Source organism: Phocoena sinus, chromosome 6 (genome assembly GCF_008692025.1).
Source record: "Phocoena sinus isolate mPhoSin1 chromosome 6, mPhoSin1.pri, whole genome shotgun sequence".
NCBI classification, from domain to species: domain Eukaryota; kingdom Metazoa; phylum Chordata; class Mammalia; order Artiodactyla; family Phocoenidae; genus Phocoena; species Phocoena sinus.
Genome location: NC_045768.1, coordinates 5,221,532 through 5,242,613, shown reverse-complemented (window position 1 = coordinate 5,242,613; position 21,082 = coordinate 5,221,532). Strand labels below are relative to the sequence as shown.

The 21,082-nt window shown below is 43.8% G+C and overlaps 1 protein-coding gene and 1 non-coding gene across 7 annotated transcripts in view; both read left to right on the top strand.

Annotated features, from left to right (window-relative positions):
• Positions 1 to 21,082, top strand: part of NUP214 (nucleoporin 214) — a 100,018-nt gene that overhangs the window by 57,865 nt on the left and 21,071 nt on the right. For all 6 annotated transcript variants that reach the window (XM_032634502.1, XM_032634504.1, XM_032634499.1 and 3 more), the window contains 6 exons: positions 3,503 to 3,578; positions 4,922 to 5,000; positions 7,717 to 7,807; positions 10,295 to 10,356; positions 12,893 to 14,716; positions 16,764 to 16,834. In XM_032634502.1, coding sequence (XP_032490393.1) covers positions 3,503 to 3,578; positions 4,922 to 5,000; positions 7,717 to 7,807; positions 10,295 to 10,356; positions 12,893 to 14,716; positions 16,764 to 16,834 — 2,203 coding nt within the window. The remainder of the gene's footprint in view (positions 1 to 3,502; positions 3,579 to 4,921; positions 5,001 to 7,716; positions 7,808 to 10,294; positions 10,357 to 12,892; positions 14,717 to 16,763; positions 16,835 to 21,082) is intronic.
• Positions 18,693 to 18,827, top strand: LOC116756189. The gene has a single exon (XR_004350562.1). It is a non-coding gene; the product is annotated as a small nucleolar RNA SNORA48 (small nucleolar RNA).

Here is a 21,082-nt window from a genome sequence, read left to right as displayed (position 1 = left end):
AAATCTCAGGTAGTTAAAAAAGAACAAAATTTAAATTACCTTTATTCCCACTGCAAACATTTAATCACTGTTTACATGTTTCTTCATCTTTATTCCATGAAAATTTAGTTTTTTAAAGTAAAATTTGGAGGGAGTTCCCTGGTGCTCTAGTGGCTAGGATTCCTCATTTTGACTGCCGTGGCCTGGTTCAATCCCTGGTCAGGGAACTGAGATACCGCAAGCTGCATGGTGTGGGCACATAAACTTAATTGTTAACATTTTTCCATGTCATTATAAATTCTTAACAATCCTGTTTTCATATTTAATATACGTCTTTTTTAAAGCTCTAATGCAGTTCCAGCTTGCATTATTTAAGTTACTTGGCACCTTGACATGCGTGCAAAAACTACAGTTTGATTTAGCAGACTTTTAGATGATATTTTGGAAAGCATTTGAGTCTTCAGAGACATAAAATTTCCCAATAGGGCACAGTAGTTGGTGGTAACAAGACATAAGAAACGCCTAAAAGTGAACTGATAGCTTTTTTTTTCTCTACTGACTGATATTCAGGGATGTGCTTCTTATGTTGTTACAAACAATGCTAAAATAATTTGACACTTAGATAATTTTGCATGCTTGCAGCCATATCTGTTGGATAAATTCTCAGTTGTAGGACTGCTGAGGCAAAGGAGATATCCATATATGTGAGTGTATATACATACATATAATTCTTATAATTGTCGTCAACTTTCTCTCAGTAGAGCTTATACCAATTTCTCCTTCCCACAAGCAGTGTATGACAATCTGGTTCCCCATATCTTTGCCAAGATTATCAAACTTTACGATTACTGCAGTCTGATAGGTGAAAAAATGAACTGAGAGCTTTTGTTTTCAATATCTTCTGTTATTTTCTTTTTCTCTCCTGATTTATTTCTTCAGTTGCTCTTGTTAAGTAGTCCTGTCCCCTTACTTGCTTCACCTTTAAATAATTACAAAAAATTCATAGTTCATTAAATACTTAACTTTAGCAGCTTTCACAGTTTAGATCCACTGTGTCATATGTGAAATTATAAAAAGATGTACGTGATAATGAATCAGACTTACCAAAATAAAACATAACCAGGTCTGTTGTTTTTTAAGCTCTTTAAAATGTTGAAATAGGTAGAAGAATGAGTAGTTGGCCCCTTTCACAACAATAGTATGAATATTTGCCTTGTTAAAGTTCATTAAAGTTTAAGGGACCACTAAGAAAGGGCCTAGGCAACATTTTAATGCTTCACAATCTTAACAACTCAATTTTATCATTGTGTGTAGAGTACACAGCCCTAGAATGTGTGTGCATTAGCCTGCCTGTGTCAGCGGGCAGTGCTGATAGGGTGTGGCATAAAAATTAAAAAATGGCTTTCCTGTGTTCAAGGCAGTGTTTGAACGAGGTTTGTTGTGACATTTTTTGATGTTTATCATACTTGATATGTTCACCTCCACTTGTGTATTAACTTTTATCAGGATGGTCTGGGTAATGGAAAGTCGGAGAACTTAAGTTCTGTTGCAGTTGTTTTTCTCCAAGAACCTAATTTTACTACTCTCAGTGCCCTGTGTAACTCCGTTCCTCCTTTCTAAAGCAGTGCCCTAGTGTTGGCAGTAGTATGAATGTCATTTGTAGACTCATGTAGTAAATATATGTGACAGTGCCATTTTCTGCCTGTGGTCCTTTGTTTTCAGTTGTGGAACAGAACATTTCAAATGAATTTCCAGTGATCTCTTTTCAGGTCCATACTGCTAGAAAGTAGAATACAGTCATCCAAAATAGGATAATTCCAAGTTCAGCATTTCCATCTTCTCTTGAACATTGCTAGCTGTTGATTTCCATTGTCTCGGTTCACAATCCCGCACAAGTCTTTGAACACATTTGTTTGGTAGTATACTGTTCTTTTCTGTTTGTGCTCTTAGATCACGGTGGGTCCGATTTAGTCCGTAGGTTTGTTAGCCGATTGCACTGAGCAGCGTTTCTCTGCAGGGTTGTCATATGGCCCGGTGTGTAAGTACCGTGAATCCTAATTTGGTGTGTTTGGGGATTTAGGACACCCAAGAGATGTATAGCATTATCGCGAGTAAATAGAACAGCAATTACTCCCAGTCTGCTCCGTGCATGACTTAATTCACCGTCATGTCATAACTAAGTTTAGGGTGCAAAAAATGTTCTCAAATTGGTGAACTGCTGCTTTTCTTTTTATTTGTAGTTTATTTTTTGCTTATCTTTAAGAAAGCGTGAAAGATTTTCATTGCCCTCGTGACTCGCCTGAGCTGCAGCCATTTTTCCACCGAAGTCTGCTGCGTCCGCCCAGGGATTTCTCAGTCCCAGCATCTCACTCACACATTCCTTTTCTCGTTGGAGAGTCAGCAGATGAGGGGAGCAGTGTCCCTGCGTACCTGTTTGGTAGAACATCTCAGGGGAACAGGGGTGTGTCTCTTCAGAGAGGCGCACGTTTACAGCTCCTGCTCTCTTCAGTAGGAAAATAAAGAGGTTCTGTTTCATTGAAAATAACTGCCTTTTTTCTTCTCTCTGAATCTAATAAAGTTTGCTTGGGAGGGTTCCTGTATTATTCCAGGAGAGTATCCTGAGGTGACTGTAAGCTTATTAAAATGTTTGATAATTCTTTTCTATGAGGCATGGGCTTATTTTTGTCTTTCCTCTTCCAAGTTAATCTTTCAATGGAAAATTATTAATTCTCCCTAAATGAGAGTTCTGAAAAATAAAACCAGGTCCTATAATTGCTATTCCTATGCATACTAGTCAAAGTAGCTCTGCGCTGAGGACAGATAGATTGATGGAAAGAATTGCTCCCAGGAGCCAAGAATAGAGCTTTGCGTTAAACAGGTGATTTTTTTCCGTCACATATTAACACTAAGTAATTACTGAAACAACAGTTCCCTGCTTACTGTGTTCAGGGGTAACAAAAGATGGTGAGAACTCTTTCTACACACACTGGATGCACTTTTCATACCATAGCAGAAGTGCAGGTCGGGAACGGAACCGTGGTATGTTTGACCCTCTTGTGTGCTGACACCGTGAGCGCTGGGCTCCCAGGGCTGGTAGCTGTGAGAAGCGGAGGTCTCTTCTTTGAGCCAGATCATATACATCCCATAGATCCTGTTGAACATTTTCTCAGGCTTGGAAAACAGAATCAGGAATTCCCCACGTGGTCCGGAATGGCGGTGGGTGTTGGGGAGGAGGTGTAGAAGGCTGCGTCTCCAGATAAGAAAAGGATCTACTTCTGAATATTCATAATTTTTTCCTAGGATTACAGGTCGCTGCTTTGACTTTTATGCTAAAGACCCAAATGTCATTTAAAGAATTTAGTCTGCAATCCGAAAAATGTCAAATGACTTTGATTAGGGTCCCAGACATCTATATTCTACCCCTAAGTTGATATTATTTTTTGGACAGAAGGTTGGCTCAGGGATGAATGTGATTTACGCCCAGTCGTGCCTTTCTCTTGAGCATATGCTTTGTGTTTTTCAGTTCTTCAGTGCCGTACTCCGCAGCCAAAGCACCTCACCCGATGTTGACCCCAGCGTCTGCTCACCAAGCTAAGCAGGTAACCTGCTGCTTTGGGCTTTACTGACGTGACCTGCAGTGACCGTCTTTGTAACTAAAGACAGTGCTGTACTAGGTCCTCATGTTGTTTAAAGGAACTGTAAGTCTGACAAAGGCCTGTGATCCTTTCTCCACAGTTTATGCCAGTCTTGACCTGGCAGGTCAGTTAGGACCTGATACTGTCTTTGTAGGCCATGTGACATCCTGCACCTAGTAATCTTGGGTCATAATTCTATATTTGTCTATGGGGTATCTGCATGGAGTTGAAATTTACTTTCATTTAACATTGTCTTAGTTAACCCATACAACAACCATATAGACAAGACAGGTGTTCAGCTATGTTTCACTAATGAAGAAGCCGGGGCTCAAGTGACTAACGTAGGCTTCCACGGTTTTTACTAAATGATGGAACCAGAGCTGGAACCCAAGTCTTCCAACTTCTTCCTATCCACTGCTTTGTTCGTTGTACCTTCCCGTGTCAGCATCCAGGGGATAGGTTCTCTTGCTTTCTCTTGCAATCCCTGTTTTTCAGACCTTGCATCTTCAGTGATGTGTGTTATGTCTACTTTCAGGCTGTTGCCTGATAAGCATTGTCTCTTACAAAGGTAGGTTATATTATGAACAGTTACGCAAGCCAGAAGAAAATCACAAGAGATGGTGAAAGGTAGACCAAGCTCTCTCGGAGACTTTCCCTAAGAAACCTGGTTGCTCTGCTACTCATCTCTGTCTCTAGAAATAATGGTAGATTGTGTTTGAGATTGAACATCAGAACTTGCCTATTGTGAGTTCTCAGACGTGGCTATCTACCTTAGCTTGCCGTGACTTAACGTGACACTTAAGTGGTTAGCATTTGGCCTTTCTTCTGGAGGTTTCCATGTTCACCTTGGAAGACACATGGTAAGGCACAAATCCTCTTGCCTTACCAAGAGAAAAGGAACATTGACTGGAGGTGGATAAGTTGAACAGTTTTGCTTTCTAACCTTATTATAAGTTTTGTTGAGAGCCAGGACCTATTTCATTCATTAACTTCTTCCTTCATTTGTGTATCAAATATCCCAGTGCCTTCTACGTGCCAAGTCTTGTGTTAGGCACTGAGGAAATAGCCACCAGCTAAACAGGCCTGACTCTGTTTTCTTGGTGCTTGTGGAATATTCCCATCTCTGATACGATCTTACATGTGGTAAGCATTTAAAAATACTGACTTAAATTGAAAAGGAAAAAACAAAATTAAACTAAATCAAAGTGTTTGTGCTTGCTTATTTTAAATTATGTTATCATTTTACATGTTCCTTTATTCCAAAGGCTCGTTTGCGGTTTCACATAAATGTCTTGCTCCTGTTATAGGGATCTCTGATAAACGCCTTAAAGCCGTCTGGGCCCACACCAGCGTCCAGTCAATTGTCATCTGGTGATAAAGCGTCAGGTAAGTTTGCACTTTTGTTTTAGTGAAAATAAAGGTGAAAGATATGCTCCACAGTAGAGTTGATTGTTGTGGATCACAAAGGCAGCTTGATGTGAAATCAAGTACAGTGAAGACATATTTGAAAGGCCTCAGTTGATGTAGAATATCCAGGAAATTAGTGAGCCCTTCAGCAGCTCTGCAGACCTCTGAAATATGAGAGCAATAGGAGAAAGCCTGCCTTTAAATGTTTTTCCTAAAAAGGAGCACCTGCCTTGCTGGATAATCAAAGTTTAGAGAGGAGTGGATCAGAATACTGAACTCTATTTCTTCTACTACAAAGGAAAGAAAAACTCTCTGCGTTTACAAGGACAATTCAGAAGCTGGTAAAACACAGAAAGTAAAATGGATCTGTTACAATATAAGATCTCAGAGTAGATAAAATTCAGTATTAAAAGACTGTGGCTTCACACGCTTCCAGCAGTCACGCAGGCGTAATTACTCTCAACCGAAATTAGTTTTTACAGTCACCATAAAGCGCTCTGACCAGGCATCCACGCCGCCCTAGCCCACTTGGCCTAGAAGTGTGCTTACACGTAGTGCCTAGTTTAATGTGGGCTCTTCCTCAGCAGCCCCTTTTGTTGACTCTGTGTTGGAGTCCCCTTCATTTGACATGTGCTACTTTCTGCTACAGCCCAGAAAATGCTAGACTGTGCTGCCCGCAGTCCAGCGTTCTCCCCATGCTCTGGACTCTAGCTTTTATTCTGATTCATGCTCTCCAGTGGGTCTTCAAGCCAATAAATTCTGTTCGAGATGCTGGACTTCACACTTTAGCAGCCTGCTTTCCGTAATCTCTACACAATCATACCATCATCCCAACTTCTCTGTAGTCAAATCTTTCTCATTGGATATTGGGTTTATCTTCAGAAGTATTCCTTGCACTCAGAAGAAAACCATTACTGTGTAAGCCCAAGTTGTATTCTAGAATTCGGATTAATGGAGGAGCACAGTTTTTATCATATAAGCCTTCCATGAGAAGGAGGTGTATAGCACTTCTTAACTAGCAGCTAAAACTTTATGTTAGAAGGGAAATTTCAGTGGAATTTGTCGAAGACTTTTGAATCATTTAGGATTCAAATTAAGAAATTTGTTTCCATTTCTAGCTAATATTTTAGAAAAATTTTTTGAAAGATTATGTATCTTAACCCCTTTCAAGGATTTTATTGGAGAGTTTTTTGTCACTCCTGAAGTTAAGAATCAAGGACCTCTAGGGGGCTTTGTTTTGTGCATGTCTAGGCAGTTAGCATGACTTGCGAAGAAATTTCTAGGATTCATCATTCAGTGATGATTGTGAAATATTCTCTGTCCTTGCTGTGTGTTTCCTCTGTCCTCACTTTCTGGAAACAGACTTTTTTTAAGTAGGAAAATTTCCCTGAAAAGTACTATTTAAGAGTTTGCAAAAACTTTCTTTAAAAAAAAAATGCATTTCTGAAACTTCTATAGAATAATTTCCTTATTAATAATGGAAATACCTTCATTGTTTTTCTGATTATAGAGCTATTTCAAGTCCACAAAAAGGCTATGGTGTAGAGCTATATAATGTAGAAAACGAAAGCTGCCCTATAAGTTCCCTGTTCCAGAGATAACAGCCCTCAGCGATTTGATGTGTATCTCTTGGGGTTTGATGTGTATTGTTTTTTTAAACAAAAATAGTCATATCCTGTATATATTGATATGTAATCTGTTTCCCCGCCCCCCCTAAAGTAAATATCATGTTCATCTTTCCAGATCTGATACAACTCTACCTCACTCATTTTAATGGTAGCCAAAGACTTCACTGTGCAGTTGTACCCTGTTAAGTTTTTTTTGTTTGTTTGTTTTTTGTGGTACGCGGGCCTCTCACTGTTGTGGCCTCTCCCGTTGCGGAGCACAGGCTCCAGAAGCGCAGGCTCAGCGGCCATGGCTCACGGGCCCAGCCGCTCCGCGGCATGTGGGATCTTCCCGGACCGGGGCACGAACCCGTGTCCCCTGCATCGGCAGGTGGACTCTCAACCACTGCGCCACCAGGGAATCCCTGATTTGGGCTTTTTAAATGTAATTCCCCCATTCCCCTCCTCCTTTTAAAAGTAGAGCGATAGGGGAAAGATTGTAGGTAATACCCCAGACTATTAATCAGTAGTTACAGTATATTGAATGTGGGAAGGATGATGGATTGCACTTTTAACTCTCTATACTCCTCTATATTACAGCAATCATACGTTACCTCTGTAATTTAAAAAAAAGAACTATTATTTAAATACAAAAAGTCTATGGAAAATACAGAAATGCGGAGAGAAAGCAAATAGCCATGAAGTCACTACTCAGAGATATTTAGTTAACCTATTTCTCTTTGGAATTTTGTTTTTCCTTTGGTATATATTACTTTTCGGTAATTGTAAAAGCTACTTTTAAAGCCTTAAATTTGAACTGCACTCCAGCTATTTTGACCTCTTTCCTGCAAAGGGGCAAGTGTGGCATGTCCTGGTTTGGAATTGACAGTGACTGAGCCAGAGAGCAAGTTCAGAGACCTTGAGGCAGCATGACTTAGGCAGCGCTGCGGCCACCGACTTGTCATAGAAAGTGCGTGACCTGGGGCTGCGCTCTACACGGCACCACGCATTCGCTGCCACAGAGAATTAAACTAAAATGGTGATTCTAACTGTTTTTTTGTAATGTTCTCATTTTTTTTCCATAATTTCAGGACCAGTGGCAACCAAGATAGAGACAGCTGTGACGTCTACCCCATCTGTTGTTGGGCAGTTCAGCAAGTCTTTCTCATTTTCTCCGTCAGGGTCAGTAGTGAACTAAATTTTGTGACATCACCAGCAACCTTACAGATAGCTGTCCCAAATCCTACAATCAGTAGGTATACTTACATGAAGCCAGAGTTCTTATCACTGCAGTGATGCGTTTGATAATAGTGACAGTAGTTTAGTGTCCTAATGTAAATCTCTTTCCCCTTTTTGATTCAAGTTTATACATGTGTTATTACATACTTGCTTATTTGTTTTGTTTTTTAGGATAGGCTCCATTTTCTTTGGATAGTGAGTCTGTGGTTGATCAGGTTTATCACACTGAGGTGTTTTCATTCTGACACCATCTGGGGGCTGGGTGAGAAGTTTGGATTGGCTTTGCTGCCTTGAGAGGTCATGTTCTATGCAACTTCTGAGAGATCAAGACAGTAGCCATTCGAAAATTTGGGTTTTATATAGATGTGGGGACATACATTTCTGTTTCATTTTTAAAAAAGTAATGATGGCTATACTTGTCAAGTTGAGTCATCTTTAAAAACAAAAGGGTCTTCTAACCCTCATTCCAAAGGAGGCTTTTATTAACCTTGGAAGGAGAGTGCCTTTTCTCTGTGCTATAAGCACTCATCTTGAAACCTGTGAGAGTCGCCAAAGCGTCCTTCCCCTTCAGGGGTGGAGTTAGGCTCTGTGTGGCTGAGATAAAAACCCATCCAAAGATTGTTTTTACTGTGAAGAGTTGCATGTTCAGTTCCATTAGAAAAGCCTCTTAAGCTCTTTCAGGTTATGCTTTTGTAACTGGAATCATATTGACCACAATCTCTTTTTCCTGACGTGAATTTGTTTCTTGAGCATCCTTCAACCTAACCCCTTAAAAGAAAGGAGGTGGTTAGAATAGAATTTGAGGGGAGGAAATTATATATATTTTACTGTCAATCGTTATGTTTTCTACTTCCCAAAGGTAGTTTGGAGCAAATTTTAAAGAGTAGGTCAGTGCCAGACTGCATCTTTTTTTTTTTCCTTAATAAATTTATTTATTTTATTTATTTAATTTTGGCTGCGTTGGGTCTTCATTGCTACGCGCGGGCTTTCTCTAGTTGCGGCGAGCGGGGGCTAATCTTTGTTGCGGTGTGCGGGCTTCTCCCAGCGGTGGCTTCTCTTATTGCAGAGCATGGGCTCTAGGCACGCGGTCTTCAGTAGTTGTGGCTCACGGGCTCAGTAGTAGTGGCTCACGGCTCTAGAGCACAGGCTACAGGCTCAGTAGTTGTGGCGCATGGGCTTAGTTGCTCCGCGGTATGTGGGATCTTCCCAGACCAGGGCTCGAACCCAGGTCACCTGAATTGGCAGGCAGATTCTTAACCACTGCACCACCAGGGAAGCCCTGGAGTTACTGCATCTTTTAATCTTTACTTCTGTGAACTGATAGTCTTCTTGCCATTTTTAAAATAACCTGAAAAGGTTTGGGTCATTGGGTCAGTGGCTTACCTCTATTAGATAAAATTTCTTCACCAAGTTTGAGACAAAGAAAGAGAATTGTTTTCTTTTTTGATGTGATGAAATGTTTAACACAACCTCTTAGGTGATCTTGGTCCATTTGACGAAGCCAATGATGGGTTAAAAAGACAACTCTAAGTCCAGTCCTTACCATTTCTTACCATATTTGGTATGCTTGGTCCCTTACATTTTAAAGCTGTAGAGTTTTAAATTTGCTATTTGAACTTTTCTCACAGTAAATAGTCTGTTCTGGCTCAGCTCGTGCTGCGTTTTCTTCTTTGGCCATGGTGTCTTCATTCATGGTGTAAAGAAAATATACAGAAAGAGACGACGTGATGACAGGAGTCAGAAAAGTTTTTGAGGGCCGTTTCCTGGTGGTCTAGTGGTTAGGATTCGGCGCTTTCACTGCCAACGGCCTGGCTTCAGTCCCTGGTTGGGGAACTGAGATCCCGCAAGCCGCGAGGTGTGGCCAAAATTTTAAAAAAAGAAAAGAAAAGCTTTTGAACCAAATTTCCCAGCCCAGAACTAAGCATTCTGTCAGAACGGCAGAGACAGTGGCTCCTGTTCCGTGCTGTCCGTCACCTCCCTGTGGCGTGCGCTGTCCTGACGCGCTCTTCGGTCTCGGTCTGGGTCACAGAGGTCCTCCAGCCTGTCTCGTCTTCCTCGCTAGGTGGGCCATCTGCTCTGGCCACTCTCCCCACAGAAACATTCCCAGTGCGTTTCTCCTACTCCTTTGCTTTCCTTGGAATAGGTCCCCACCCCAGAGCCTCCACCGTGGAAAGCCCAGCTGTTCCTCCAAGGTCTTCTCACCTGCTTCTCCCTTCTTACCTCACCCACAAATTGTCTCTCCCCGCTTAGAGAGCTTGCGATGGCTCTGCTGCTTCAGAGATAATGTGCTTTCACTTTGTTGACGTTTATCTTCTAGATTGTAAGTCCCTCGAGAACAGTTTGTGTGAATGAATTATAAAATGTACTTTAAAAGGGCAATGTTGTGCCTTGGGTTTGTTCACTTTTAGCTTCTTTTCTTCCCCTCCCTAGGACTGGCTTTAATTTTGGGATAGTCACACCGACACCGTCTTCTAATTTCACGGCCACACAAGGTACAGTCTCTGCATGGCATAGCGTTACTTCTGTGTTTCCCCCTAAACAAGTGCAGGTTTCGGGGGTCAGAAATGTTGGCATTTTGCTTGCCGCTGCGTCTTGCCTAAAGTATCTGCAGTTAACCTGGTGTTGATATTATGCATTAAAAATAGGCTAGATTTACGAAACTGGGGAAGGGCTTCTACTCTTCATAATTAAGTACAAGGAAAGGATTTGCTTCTAGAAAAGCAAGGCTGTGCTTTAAATGTGAATGTTTACATGTGAATTATTTTTTTCCATCTTTTTCCTATGTCACTTAAAATTTTATCAGTTCATAGGATGAGATAGACTTAATACTATAGATATCAAAGACTGAATTCGTCTTTTTTCCTTGATAACCTAGCAGAAAACACACTGGTCTCATGCATGTTGTTACAGATCTACCAACCAGCATGTTTTTAATGTTTAAAAGACTTTGAAGACCTATAAGGAAACCAGATGTACTTTTTAAGTGCCTTCCAGTTCTCAGTTTAAGTAATTAAGTTTACTTTTATTTTAAAAAGAAAGCTTTTATTATAAAAGTGATTGTTATATTTTATCATAAAAGTGATGTGTTCTAGAATCACACATTGTACCCTTAACCATTGCCATTCGGTTATATTTCCTTCTGGGGTTTTTGCTTCCACTCATTTCATTTAACACAATCTCTTGTGAGTTTTCCAGTATTATTGAAAATCTTGTGTAAATGTCATTTTTGATGGCCACATAATTTCTGTCTTGTGGATATGCCATAATTTATTTAACTATTCACCTTTTGGACATTTAGGCTCTTTCCAGGTTTTCCCTATGATAAATAAGACAATGACCATTTTTCATCTCTTCGTTCAACACATATTTTTATGAGCGCTTTCTACGTGTCAACCCAAGTGGTAGAAGTTTTTTTTAGTAAAAAAGAGATCTCCTAAAACCTCCTGGAGGGAGATTAGGGAGCTGAAAGCATAGCAGACTTCCTAAACCTGAGCTGTGTGTGGCACTTAAAGGGTTGTTGGTCTCATTCCTTTCTCTCTGGAGCAGTGATTCTTAAACTCTTCTGCCCACTTAGATGTGGCTGAATACCCTTGAGGCCCACCCTCTCCCCAGTCTCACTTTCTAGAAGAAAAACAACTCAATGATATAAAAAGATTGGAGAGGAACAGAATAATTTCAAAAATCCTAAATGAAATAAATTAGCAATAAAACACAATAGCAATTCCATAAACATTTTCATTAATACAAGAATGGACAACGATCCAAAATCATAAACAGCTCAGTACAACACCAGTGACACAAAGAGGGGTTTCTGGAAATTACCTGTATATAGTAGGGGCTTTGCAGTGTTCTCAGGAGTTTGTGATAGACAGACTTTTTTTTTTTTTTTTTTTTTTTTTTTGCGGTACGCGGGCCTCTCACTGTTGTGGCCTCTCCCGTTGCGGAGCACAGGCTCCGGACCGCGCAGGCTCAGCAGCCATGGCTCACAGGCCTAGCCGCTCCACGGCATGCGGGATCTTCCCGGACCGGGGCATGAACCCGTGTCCCCTGCATCGGCAGGTGGACTCTCAACCACTGCACCACCAGGGAAGCCCCTAGACAGACTTTTTAAAACAGCATGGAGTTAGAAACATCAACCAGCACTTTCCATAGACCAATTTCAGTTTGTAAGTATCAAATTAGTCGTTATTGATCAGTTTTTTGACCAGGCCTTGTGAATGCTTTACCTGTATTTCATTTAATCTTCGTAACAACTCTGTGAGGTACGTGCTGTTATTAGCTCTCTCTTCCAAATGGAGAAATTGAAGCCCAGAGAAGTCAATTAACTTTTCCAGAGTTGCACAGCCAGCAAGTGGCAGAGCCTTCAGCCTCAGAGCCCACATATGTCCTTGACCATCTGGCCACACTGCTGCCATGAAAGCACTTAGTGAGGAGAGCACTAGGAAGTAGCCCTTAATTATAGGTAAAAATGATTGCCTGTGGATTGACACTCTATCTGTCCATAAAACCAAAGGAGGAATTCCTGGTGGTCCAGTGGTTAGGACTCCGTGCTCTCACTGTCAAGGGCCTGGATTCAATCCCTGGTTGGGGAACTAAGATCCCACAAGCCGCGTGGTGCGGCCAAAAAAAAAAAAAAAAAAAAAAGGATCAATTCCTGGTCTCTCAGGAGGTCCATAGGCTGGTACTGTTGCCAGGGATGTAATTGCGGCACACACACGGGGGAAATGTGGGAAGATGCCTTTTCTTTCTCTTTTGGGCCACTAGGTTAATTTCATGTACTCTAGACAGAGGTGTATTTGTTATTATTTAATGGTCATAAAGAGAACATTCGTTCATCCCACCTCAGTGAGATGACTCAGAGCTAACGTTCCTGCGGAGAAGCATTTGTTCTGTCTTATGCTGTCAGAACAAGCTGTCCCTGACAGTATCAAGGGAGGAGAGAGGCTTCGGCTTAGAAAAGTCAGTGAGACTGTGATAGGTCATATTTTGTGAAATCCAGTCCATTTCCTAATTTATTTTTCTTGCTAGTGGCAGCACCCCCCGGCAAAGAGTCAAACCAGCTGGACACATTCTCCTTTGGCGGGACAGGCAAACCTTTTTACGAGGCCATTCCTGAAAGCTCACCTCCCTCGGGAATGACGACGTCAAGTAGCATGGGAGCCGCTGGTCCCTCTCCTGGGGAGTCTGCTCCATCCGGCGGCAGGCCCGTGGCACCTTCTGGAATTGCTCTTTCCACCCCCTCTGGCAAGGTGGAAGCTCCGCCGTCCAAGTTGGGAGAGCTCCTGTTTCCAAGTTCTCTGGCTGGAGAGACTCTAGGAAGTTTTTCAGGACTGCGGGTTGGCCAAGCAGATGATTCTACAAAGGCAGCCAGTAAGGCTTCATCCCCAGGCGGGACTGGTGCTAGTGCACAGCCCACCAAGACTTCGGCCGTCCCCTCCGGGTTTAGTTTCACCGGCCCCGTGGTGCTGGGGAAGCCCGCGGAGCCTCCCGTGACCTCCTCTGTGGCTGCCACCGCAGTGACCCTGGCGGCTGCGGCCGGCCCCAGCCCCGGCAGTTCCTCGACAGGCATCTTTGGCAGCCTGCCGCTCACCAGTGCGGGACCCTCCAGCGTAATCAGTTTTGCGGGGCTATCGCTAAGTGGTAGCAAGACGAGTTTTCCGTTCGGAGGCCAGCAGACAAGTAGTACAGCGCCGTCCTCTGCCGCTGCCGCTGCCACACCCCTTCCTACATCCCTCCCCGCCTTGTCGTTTGGCAGCCTCCTGAGTTCAGCATCTGCTCCCACCGTGCCCACGTCCTCCGGTAAAAGCACGGAAGCAGCCACGTCATCGGCTCTGCCTGAGAAGCCAGGTGGTAGTGAGGCCTTGGTGTCAACAGCCTCCCTCCTAGGGCAGCAGCCATCCGCCCAGCTTCCCCAGGCTCCTTCTCAAACGTCTGACTCTGTGAAGAAGGAGCCCGCTCTCGTCCAGCCTGTGGCCAGCAGCCCTGGTACAGCGGCGCCCAGTGCCACCGTCCTAGCGCCGTCCGCGGAGGCCACTCCGGCAGCCACCGGGGCCCCGGACGCCAAGACCGAACCGCCGTCCCCTGCCCCAACCCCGGCAGCGCCTGGGCAGATTGCCGTCGCAGCACCTGCCGTTCCAGGTGCCGGCCCCGTGGCCCCGGAAACATCCAGGCCTCCCGCCACCTCCAGCGCTGTTTCCGGTGATGCTCCAGGCCCAGCCACGGATCCCGCAGTGTTTGGGGCGGTCACTTCGGGCTCGCCTGTCTTTACGCAGCCGCCGGCCGCCAGCTCTAGCTCGGCTTTCAGCCAGCTCACTGGCCACACAGCCACTGCCCCCTCGGCGACCCCCATGTTTGGACAGGTGGCCGCCAGCACTGCCCCGAGCCTGTTCGGACAGCAGGCAGGCGGCATCGCCAGCACGGTGGCTGCCGCGCCGCAGGTCAGCGGCTCGGGGTTCGGCAGCCCAGCGTTTGGCACCTCCGCCCCGACGGTCTTTGGACAGACGAGCTTCGGGCAGGCCCCGGCCTTCGGGCAGCCGACCAGCAGCCCCGCGAGCGGCTTTTCCTTCAGTCAGCCCGGCTTCAGCTCCGTGCCGGCTTTTGGTCAGTCCGCGTCCCCCACCCCCGCGTCCACCAGCGGGAACGTGTTCGGTGCATCTTCAAGCGCCAGTAGCTCCAGCTCCTTCTCATTTGGACAGTCTTCTGCCAACACTGGAGGAGGGCTCTTTGGCCAGAGCAGCCCTCCTGCCTTTGGCCAGAGTCCTGGCTTTGGGCAGGGAAGCTCTGTGTTCGGTGGCACCTCAGCCACCACCACGACAGCGCCATCCTCTGGGTTTAGCTTTTGTCAAGCTTCAGGTAAGAATTTATAGAAGATTTTTACTTTGTTGTCCTCTGTATTATTTGAAACATTTGCAGCAAATCTGCATTAGTTTGGTGATTAAAAGAAAGGAAAGGAAAACAGAAGAGGCTCTGGAAAGTCCGGAAGGGAGCCTGGCCACTGGCAGTCTCGGGCATTTCTTTGGTCTAATCACTGCAGCTCCAGTTGTGCTTCTCAGCAAGTTCTCCACTCTCCTAGCCACCGGAGTGCCAGTTTCATGGGGGGCGAAAAACAGATGTAAAGTCATGGCAAATAACGAATGACTCATAAGTATGAAATTTTACATTGGCAAGGTGCTTTGGAGGTCATTATGTCCAAACCTGTCAGGCCTCGAGGTGACCGATCTAATGTCATTTAGTGCCACTACTGGAGCCAGGACTAGACTCCAGAGCTCCTCATCCTAGTCCTCTGTGCTGCCGGTATTTCATGTTTCCTCTGACACCACCTTGCTTTCTAGAAGGGCAAATAGTGACATTTGAGAAGTTGGATTATTTTTCTATTTTCAGTGTAATTCTTTTTTTTTTTTTTTGCGGTACGTGGACCTCTCACTGTTGTGGCCTCTCCCGTAGCGGCCTCTCCTGTTGCGGAGCACAGGCTCCGGACGCGCAGGCTCAGCGGCCATGGCTCACTGGCCCAGCCGCTTCGCGGCATGTGGGATCCTCCCGGACCGGGGCACAAACCCGTGTCCCCTGCATCGGCAGGCGGACTCTCAACCACTGCACCACCAGGGAAGCCCCAGTGTAATTCTTTTAAAGAAACAAATCTTTAAATTTTACTACTTTTGAAAGTAAAATGTAATCCTCACTATTGCATGTCCAATCTTAGCAGCTGCTTTTGCTCCTAAAGCCAGTAGACAGGACAACTCAAGTATCTCTTCTAATTTTCCTTTCTCCATGGTTATCTTATGAAAGGCATTTCTTCAGCCATCAGGCTCAGGGGATGAGGGGGCGGAATCAACGATCAGTGATTTGGTGGACAGGATTACAAGTAACTGCGTGTTCATTCCTTTGGTGAAAATTTATTTGAAACTGGTTCATAACTTACTAGAAAGGAAGTCATTTTCTTCCTGCCTTCAACAAATGTTTGTGAAGCTCCCACTATGTTCCACTACAAGAACACAGTGGTGCACGACAGTTTTGGGATCCACCTGATGCCCTGTGAAGAGGCTGCTTGGCCTGTTGGAGTGACGGGAGGAGATGTGATAAGTTGGTCTAGAGAACGGGCAGGGAAGAGGCCTTGTGGGTCTTAAAAGAGAGTAGGGTAGTTACCGCTATCGCTAGTGCATCTTTTTGTTCTGCAGTCAAAACTTGAGAATCCTCATTCACAAGTATAATCAAAACTATTTCAGTACAACTGAGAACCTCTGAAAAACCCTTCTTTCCTACAGGAGCTAGGTGGAAAGATAACCTGAGCAGCCTCTCCTCCAGCGCTGGTTGAGGAACTGAGCCTTGCCTGAGCTCCCTTGCCTAGACCAGTAGCAGAGACGAGCGTGGAACTCTTGTCCTCCAGCTCCTGATCTCGGGCTCTTTTGTTGTAAAATATAGTTCTTCCTGATTTTCCCAGGCCCTGTTAACTCAGCACCTCAACCACGTTCTGCCACCTAGAAGAAAGATAAACGACCCTGAAGGCATCTGGTATTTGAGATTAGAGGTAACCAGGGAGAAGGAATATTCATGATTTTAAGTCAGTCACTGGAAGCACTTCTTGGCAGCTGTAAGTCTAGGGGAGCTACGCTGAGAGTCCTCACCCACCTGGGGTTTGGTAGGAGACAAGGATTCAGTCCTTGGGACTTCGGGACTTTTTTTTACTATTCTAAAATTCTGGCAATGAAAAAAAAGGGTTTCTTTAAATTATTTACTCATAATTTTCTCCATTTCCTAGGTAGGAAAACAGACTTTCTTCACGAGTTGATTTACTGTGAGGCACTTAAGCACACCTGAATGCCATTTAAAGAGTAAAAAACAAAACTTTGATATTATAGAAGGGTCATCCAAATTAAACTTTGGTTTTCTTTTTATTTTACAGGTTTTGGGTCTAGTAATACTGGTTCTTTGTTTGGTCAAGCAGCCAGTACTGGTGGAACAGTCTTTGGCCAGGTAAATATGGATGTTTGCCTCTATTCATGTCAACATGTATCAAACCCATCTGCGTCGTTCCTATAGGATGCAATCGGTCATGTTCCCGTAGGATGTACACCGGTCCTGTAGGATGTAACCAGCCCCAACAAACAGCCCTGTGGTTCTCAAGCTCTGCCTTCTGTAGCTCCCTTGGGGATGCAGAAGTCTCAGCCTCCGATTCGAGAGAATCACTACAGTTTTGATCCTTGTGTGAAAATCCTCTCGGGAAGCACTTTAAAGTACATTGCCTGATTTCCATCCATCTTCTGCCTGTTGTTAGGCCAGGGATTGGCAAACTATGGCCCATGGGTTAAACCTGCTCCTTGGCCTTTTTTAAGGCCGTTGAGCTAAACGTTTTTATTTAAGTCGTTGTTTAAACACGATGCAGAAGAATATGTAGCAGAAGCTGTGTGTGGCCCCTGTGCGAAGCAGTATGTAGTCCAGGGGCCTTTCCGTGACCTGAGCCGTTTCACTTTGTCTAGCTAGTGGCTATCTATGTGCCGGGTGTGGTTTTAAGTGCTGTACACGCACTGAGTCCTGGAATCATTAGTACTCGTATAAGGTAACGCTGTTAGTATCCCCATTTGACAGATGAGGACACGGAGGACCCAGAGGGGTTAAATTTACTGTTGTGAAAGCTAGCTGCTGCATTTAGATCACAGTAACTTCATAAGGCACTCTGATATATTGGAAACGATTGTGACTCTCTAAAGGTGGGGTTGGTACTTGTCCAGTAGTTAAGAAAGTGGTAGCCATATTACGTTTCTTCCAAGTCTTGAGTAGGAGATTTTCTTTATCACCTTTTTCCTTAGAAGATGGGCCCTGCCCTAGTCAGTGATCCTTGACCGAGAAACAGAACTTCTGGTTTTCAAGTTCCCCACTGAAAACAGCTAAAGATGGCTACATAAAACGTACAAACCATAGTTTCAAAAGCACTTATAAACTAATAAGGTATTTAACCAAACCAGATTAAAGGGAAAATGGGAACCTGTAGAAGTGAGTGGAGCACAGAAGCCAGTTCTGCCCTGAGAGCATCTACTAATCTATTGACTATGTTAACAACACCAAAAGGGCAGAGGGGCAGACATCATTCACCAAGTCGTGTACAAAGTGGGAGGGCTAAAAGAGACCCTCCCCACGAGAAGCTGTGACTCCAGATTCACCGGTCTCGGCCTGAGAATGCGGCTTGACCCGATCCGAGGATGGCGGTGTCTCCAGATGTCTGGCAGAAGAGCACAGGCCACTCTGAAGAAAAGTAACTGTAGGCCTCAGATAATTTTTACGGACGTTGATTCCCACACGTAAATTCATCACAACAGGAAACAAGGAACTATGATCAAGAGCCAGAATAAACATGAGACACACATTTCCAGAGACTTCCTAGACTATAAAACAGCTGTGTTTTACGTGCCGTAAAGAAATAAAAGACAAACTTGAAAATACCAGGTACGGGAAGATCCCACATGCGGCGGAGTAACTAAGCCTGTGTGCCACAACTACTGAGCCCGCGAGCCTAGAGCTTGTGCTTCACAACAAGAGAAGCGACCGCAACGAGAAGCCCGTGCGCCGCAACGAAGAGTAGGCCCCGCTCGCCACAACTAGAAAAAGCCCCCGCGCGCAGCAACCAACGCAGCCAAAAAAAAAAGAAAAAAAAAGTTGAACATCATAAACAGTTATATGTCAAAATTCATTGAGCTCTGTACATAGAAAACTTAATAGAAAACACAACAGAAAGAAAAAGGACAAGAGACTTCATAAAAAAGGGTAGTGTTGGTTACACAGCATTGTGGAATGTATTCAATGCCACTGAATTATACACTTAAAATCCTTAAAATGTTGCCCCTGACCTGGGTCGAGTGGCACCTGGTTGCTGGTGCCTGTCTCATATCAGCCGGGGACAAAGCAACTCCTTGTTTATCCGAGCTTGGCTTTTGGTTTGTGCCCATGCCTGGTTCATGCCCCAGACGCATGGGGGAAAAAAAGCCTAAAATGGTAAGTTTCATGTATATTTTAGCACAATTTAGGAAAAGAGAGTAATAAGAAAACATTTTTTAAAAAGGATAGCCAGAGGACCATAAACATTCAACTTAATTAGTAACACAAAGTAAAACCACTAAGAGATGCATACCTGTAACGCAGCAGAAATTTAAAAGCCCAACAATGCCAAATGTCAGCAGATATGCAGAGCCACAGAAACTCACGTACACTCTTAGCTGGGGCGTGGGTTGGCACACCACCTTGGAAGATAGTCTGGTGTGATCTAGTGAAGCCCTGTGGTTCCACTCCTAGTTTGTTCTTTAGAGAAACTGATGCACCTGTGCGCCAGGGTACACTGTTACAATAACAGGACTAGAAGCAACCCAGACGGCTATGGCCATTCCACTGGGCAGATGAACTTATATTACTCTGTAGTAGAACGTTACTACGTTGTGGAAATGAACAAATTAGAGCTACGTGCGTGACTTTCAACAGGCATAAATTTTTTTTCTCTCTCTCGCAGGCATAATTTGAGCAAAGAGATTTGAAGCTTACTGTGATAAACTCCATATTGGTTACTGCCCTGCACCTCATGTTCTTCCTTCACAGAAATTATATTTGCAATTGGAGGGGCTAGAAATTCAAATGAGTTTTTTTTCTGTCATGGCAGGGGCTTTATCTGTTATATTTGTCACTGTATCCCCAGTGCTTAGGACTGTGGCTAGCGCAGGACAAGCATTGTAAAAATGAATGAATTTTCAGGTAGTAGGGGTATTCTCAGAAAAATCTAAGGATACAGGTAGATTCTGGCCAGGATATAGAAGAACTTCATTTTCATCATAATACCAAGAAAAATCCAGATGGTGTGAAAATCACACTAATTCTGTGGATATTAGAATTATCTAGTGCTGTGTAACAAATTACCCCAAAACTCAGTAGCATTCTCCAGTGGTTGGCTTGGCTGTTAGTTCCAACCTTAACTGGAACTCTTGGCTACAACATCTACATGTGGCTTCTCTGTATGGCCTGGGCTTCCTTACATCATGGTGGCTGGATTCCACGGAAGAATATTCTAAGAAAGAGAGGGAGCCAGGCAGGACCTGTCCTCAGAAGTCACAGAGCATCATGTATACTGCATCTTCTTGTTCAAGGGAGTCACAAAGCCCCACCCAGGTTCAAGGGGAGGGGAATAGACTTCACCTCTTGCTCTAGAAGAGCATTTAGGTCTAGAAATACTACTGTGACCATCTTTGGGAAATATAATCTGTCACGATGGGACCATCAAAACATGGCGGAAAGCCTTGTTGAATTGATTTACAGACAGGGGAGTTAATCGTAGGTGAGCTCGATGGTACAGCAGCTTTTGGGGGCAAATGTCAGGTCTGGGTTTAGGAAGTGGAAGAGAGGCCTTGCCGAAGGAAATTTACTGGCTGGAGAAGCCAGAGGAAGCTATTGGCAACAATGAGGGCAAACAAATGACCAATAAACACACGAAAAGATAATCAGTAGTATTATAAACATTAGGAAAATGAAAATCAAAACCATAATGAGATACCACTCCACAACCACTAGGAGGGCTATAATTTAAAAAAAAAAAAAAAAAACAAAGAATAACAAGTATTGACAAAGATTGGAGAGATTGGAACCCTCGTATATTGCTGGTTGGAATGGAAAATGGTACAGCCATTGTGGAAAACAGGTTCCTTGAAAAGCTAACCATAGAACTGTCATATGACCCAGCAGTAGAACTCAGACACTTGATCACCACTGCTCATTGCAGCATTATCCACAGTGGCCAAAAGATGGAAACAACCCAGTGTTCATCAGCAGAGGATTGGATAAACAACAGGTGGTCTGTTCGTACATAGGAATATTATTCAGCCTTCAAAAGGAATGAGGTTGTGATTCATATTACACATGAATAAATCGTGAATACATTACGTTAAGTAACATAAGCCAGATATAAAAGGACAAATACTGTGTGATTCCACTTGTATGGAATATTTAGAATAGGTAAATCCGTAGAGCCAGGAAGTAGATTAGAGCCTACCAGGAACTGGGGGGAGGAGGGACCAGGGAGTTCTTGTTTAATGGTTGCAGAATTTCGGTTTTGGTGATGAAAAATTTTAGAAATAGTGGTAATTGTTGGACAACATTGTGAATATAATTAATGCCACTCAATTGTATACTAAAAGATGATTAAAAGGGCAAGTTTTATGTCATACGTGTTTTACCACACGTTTTAAAACT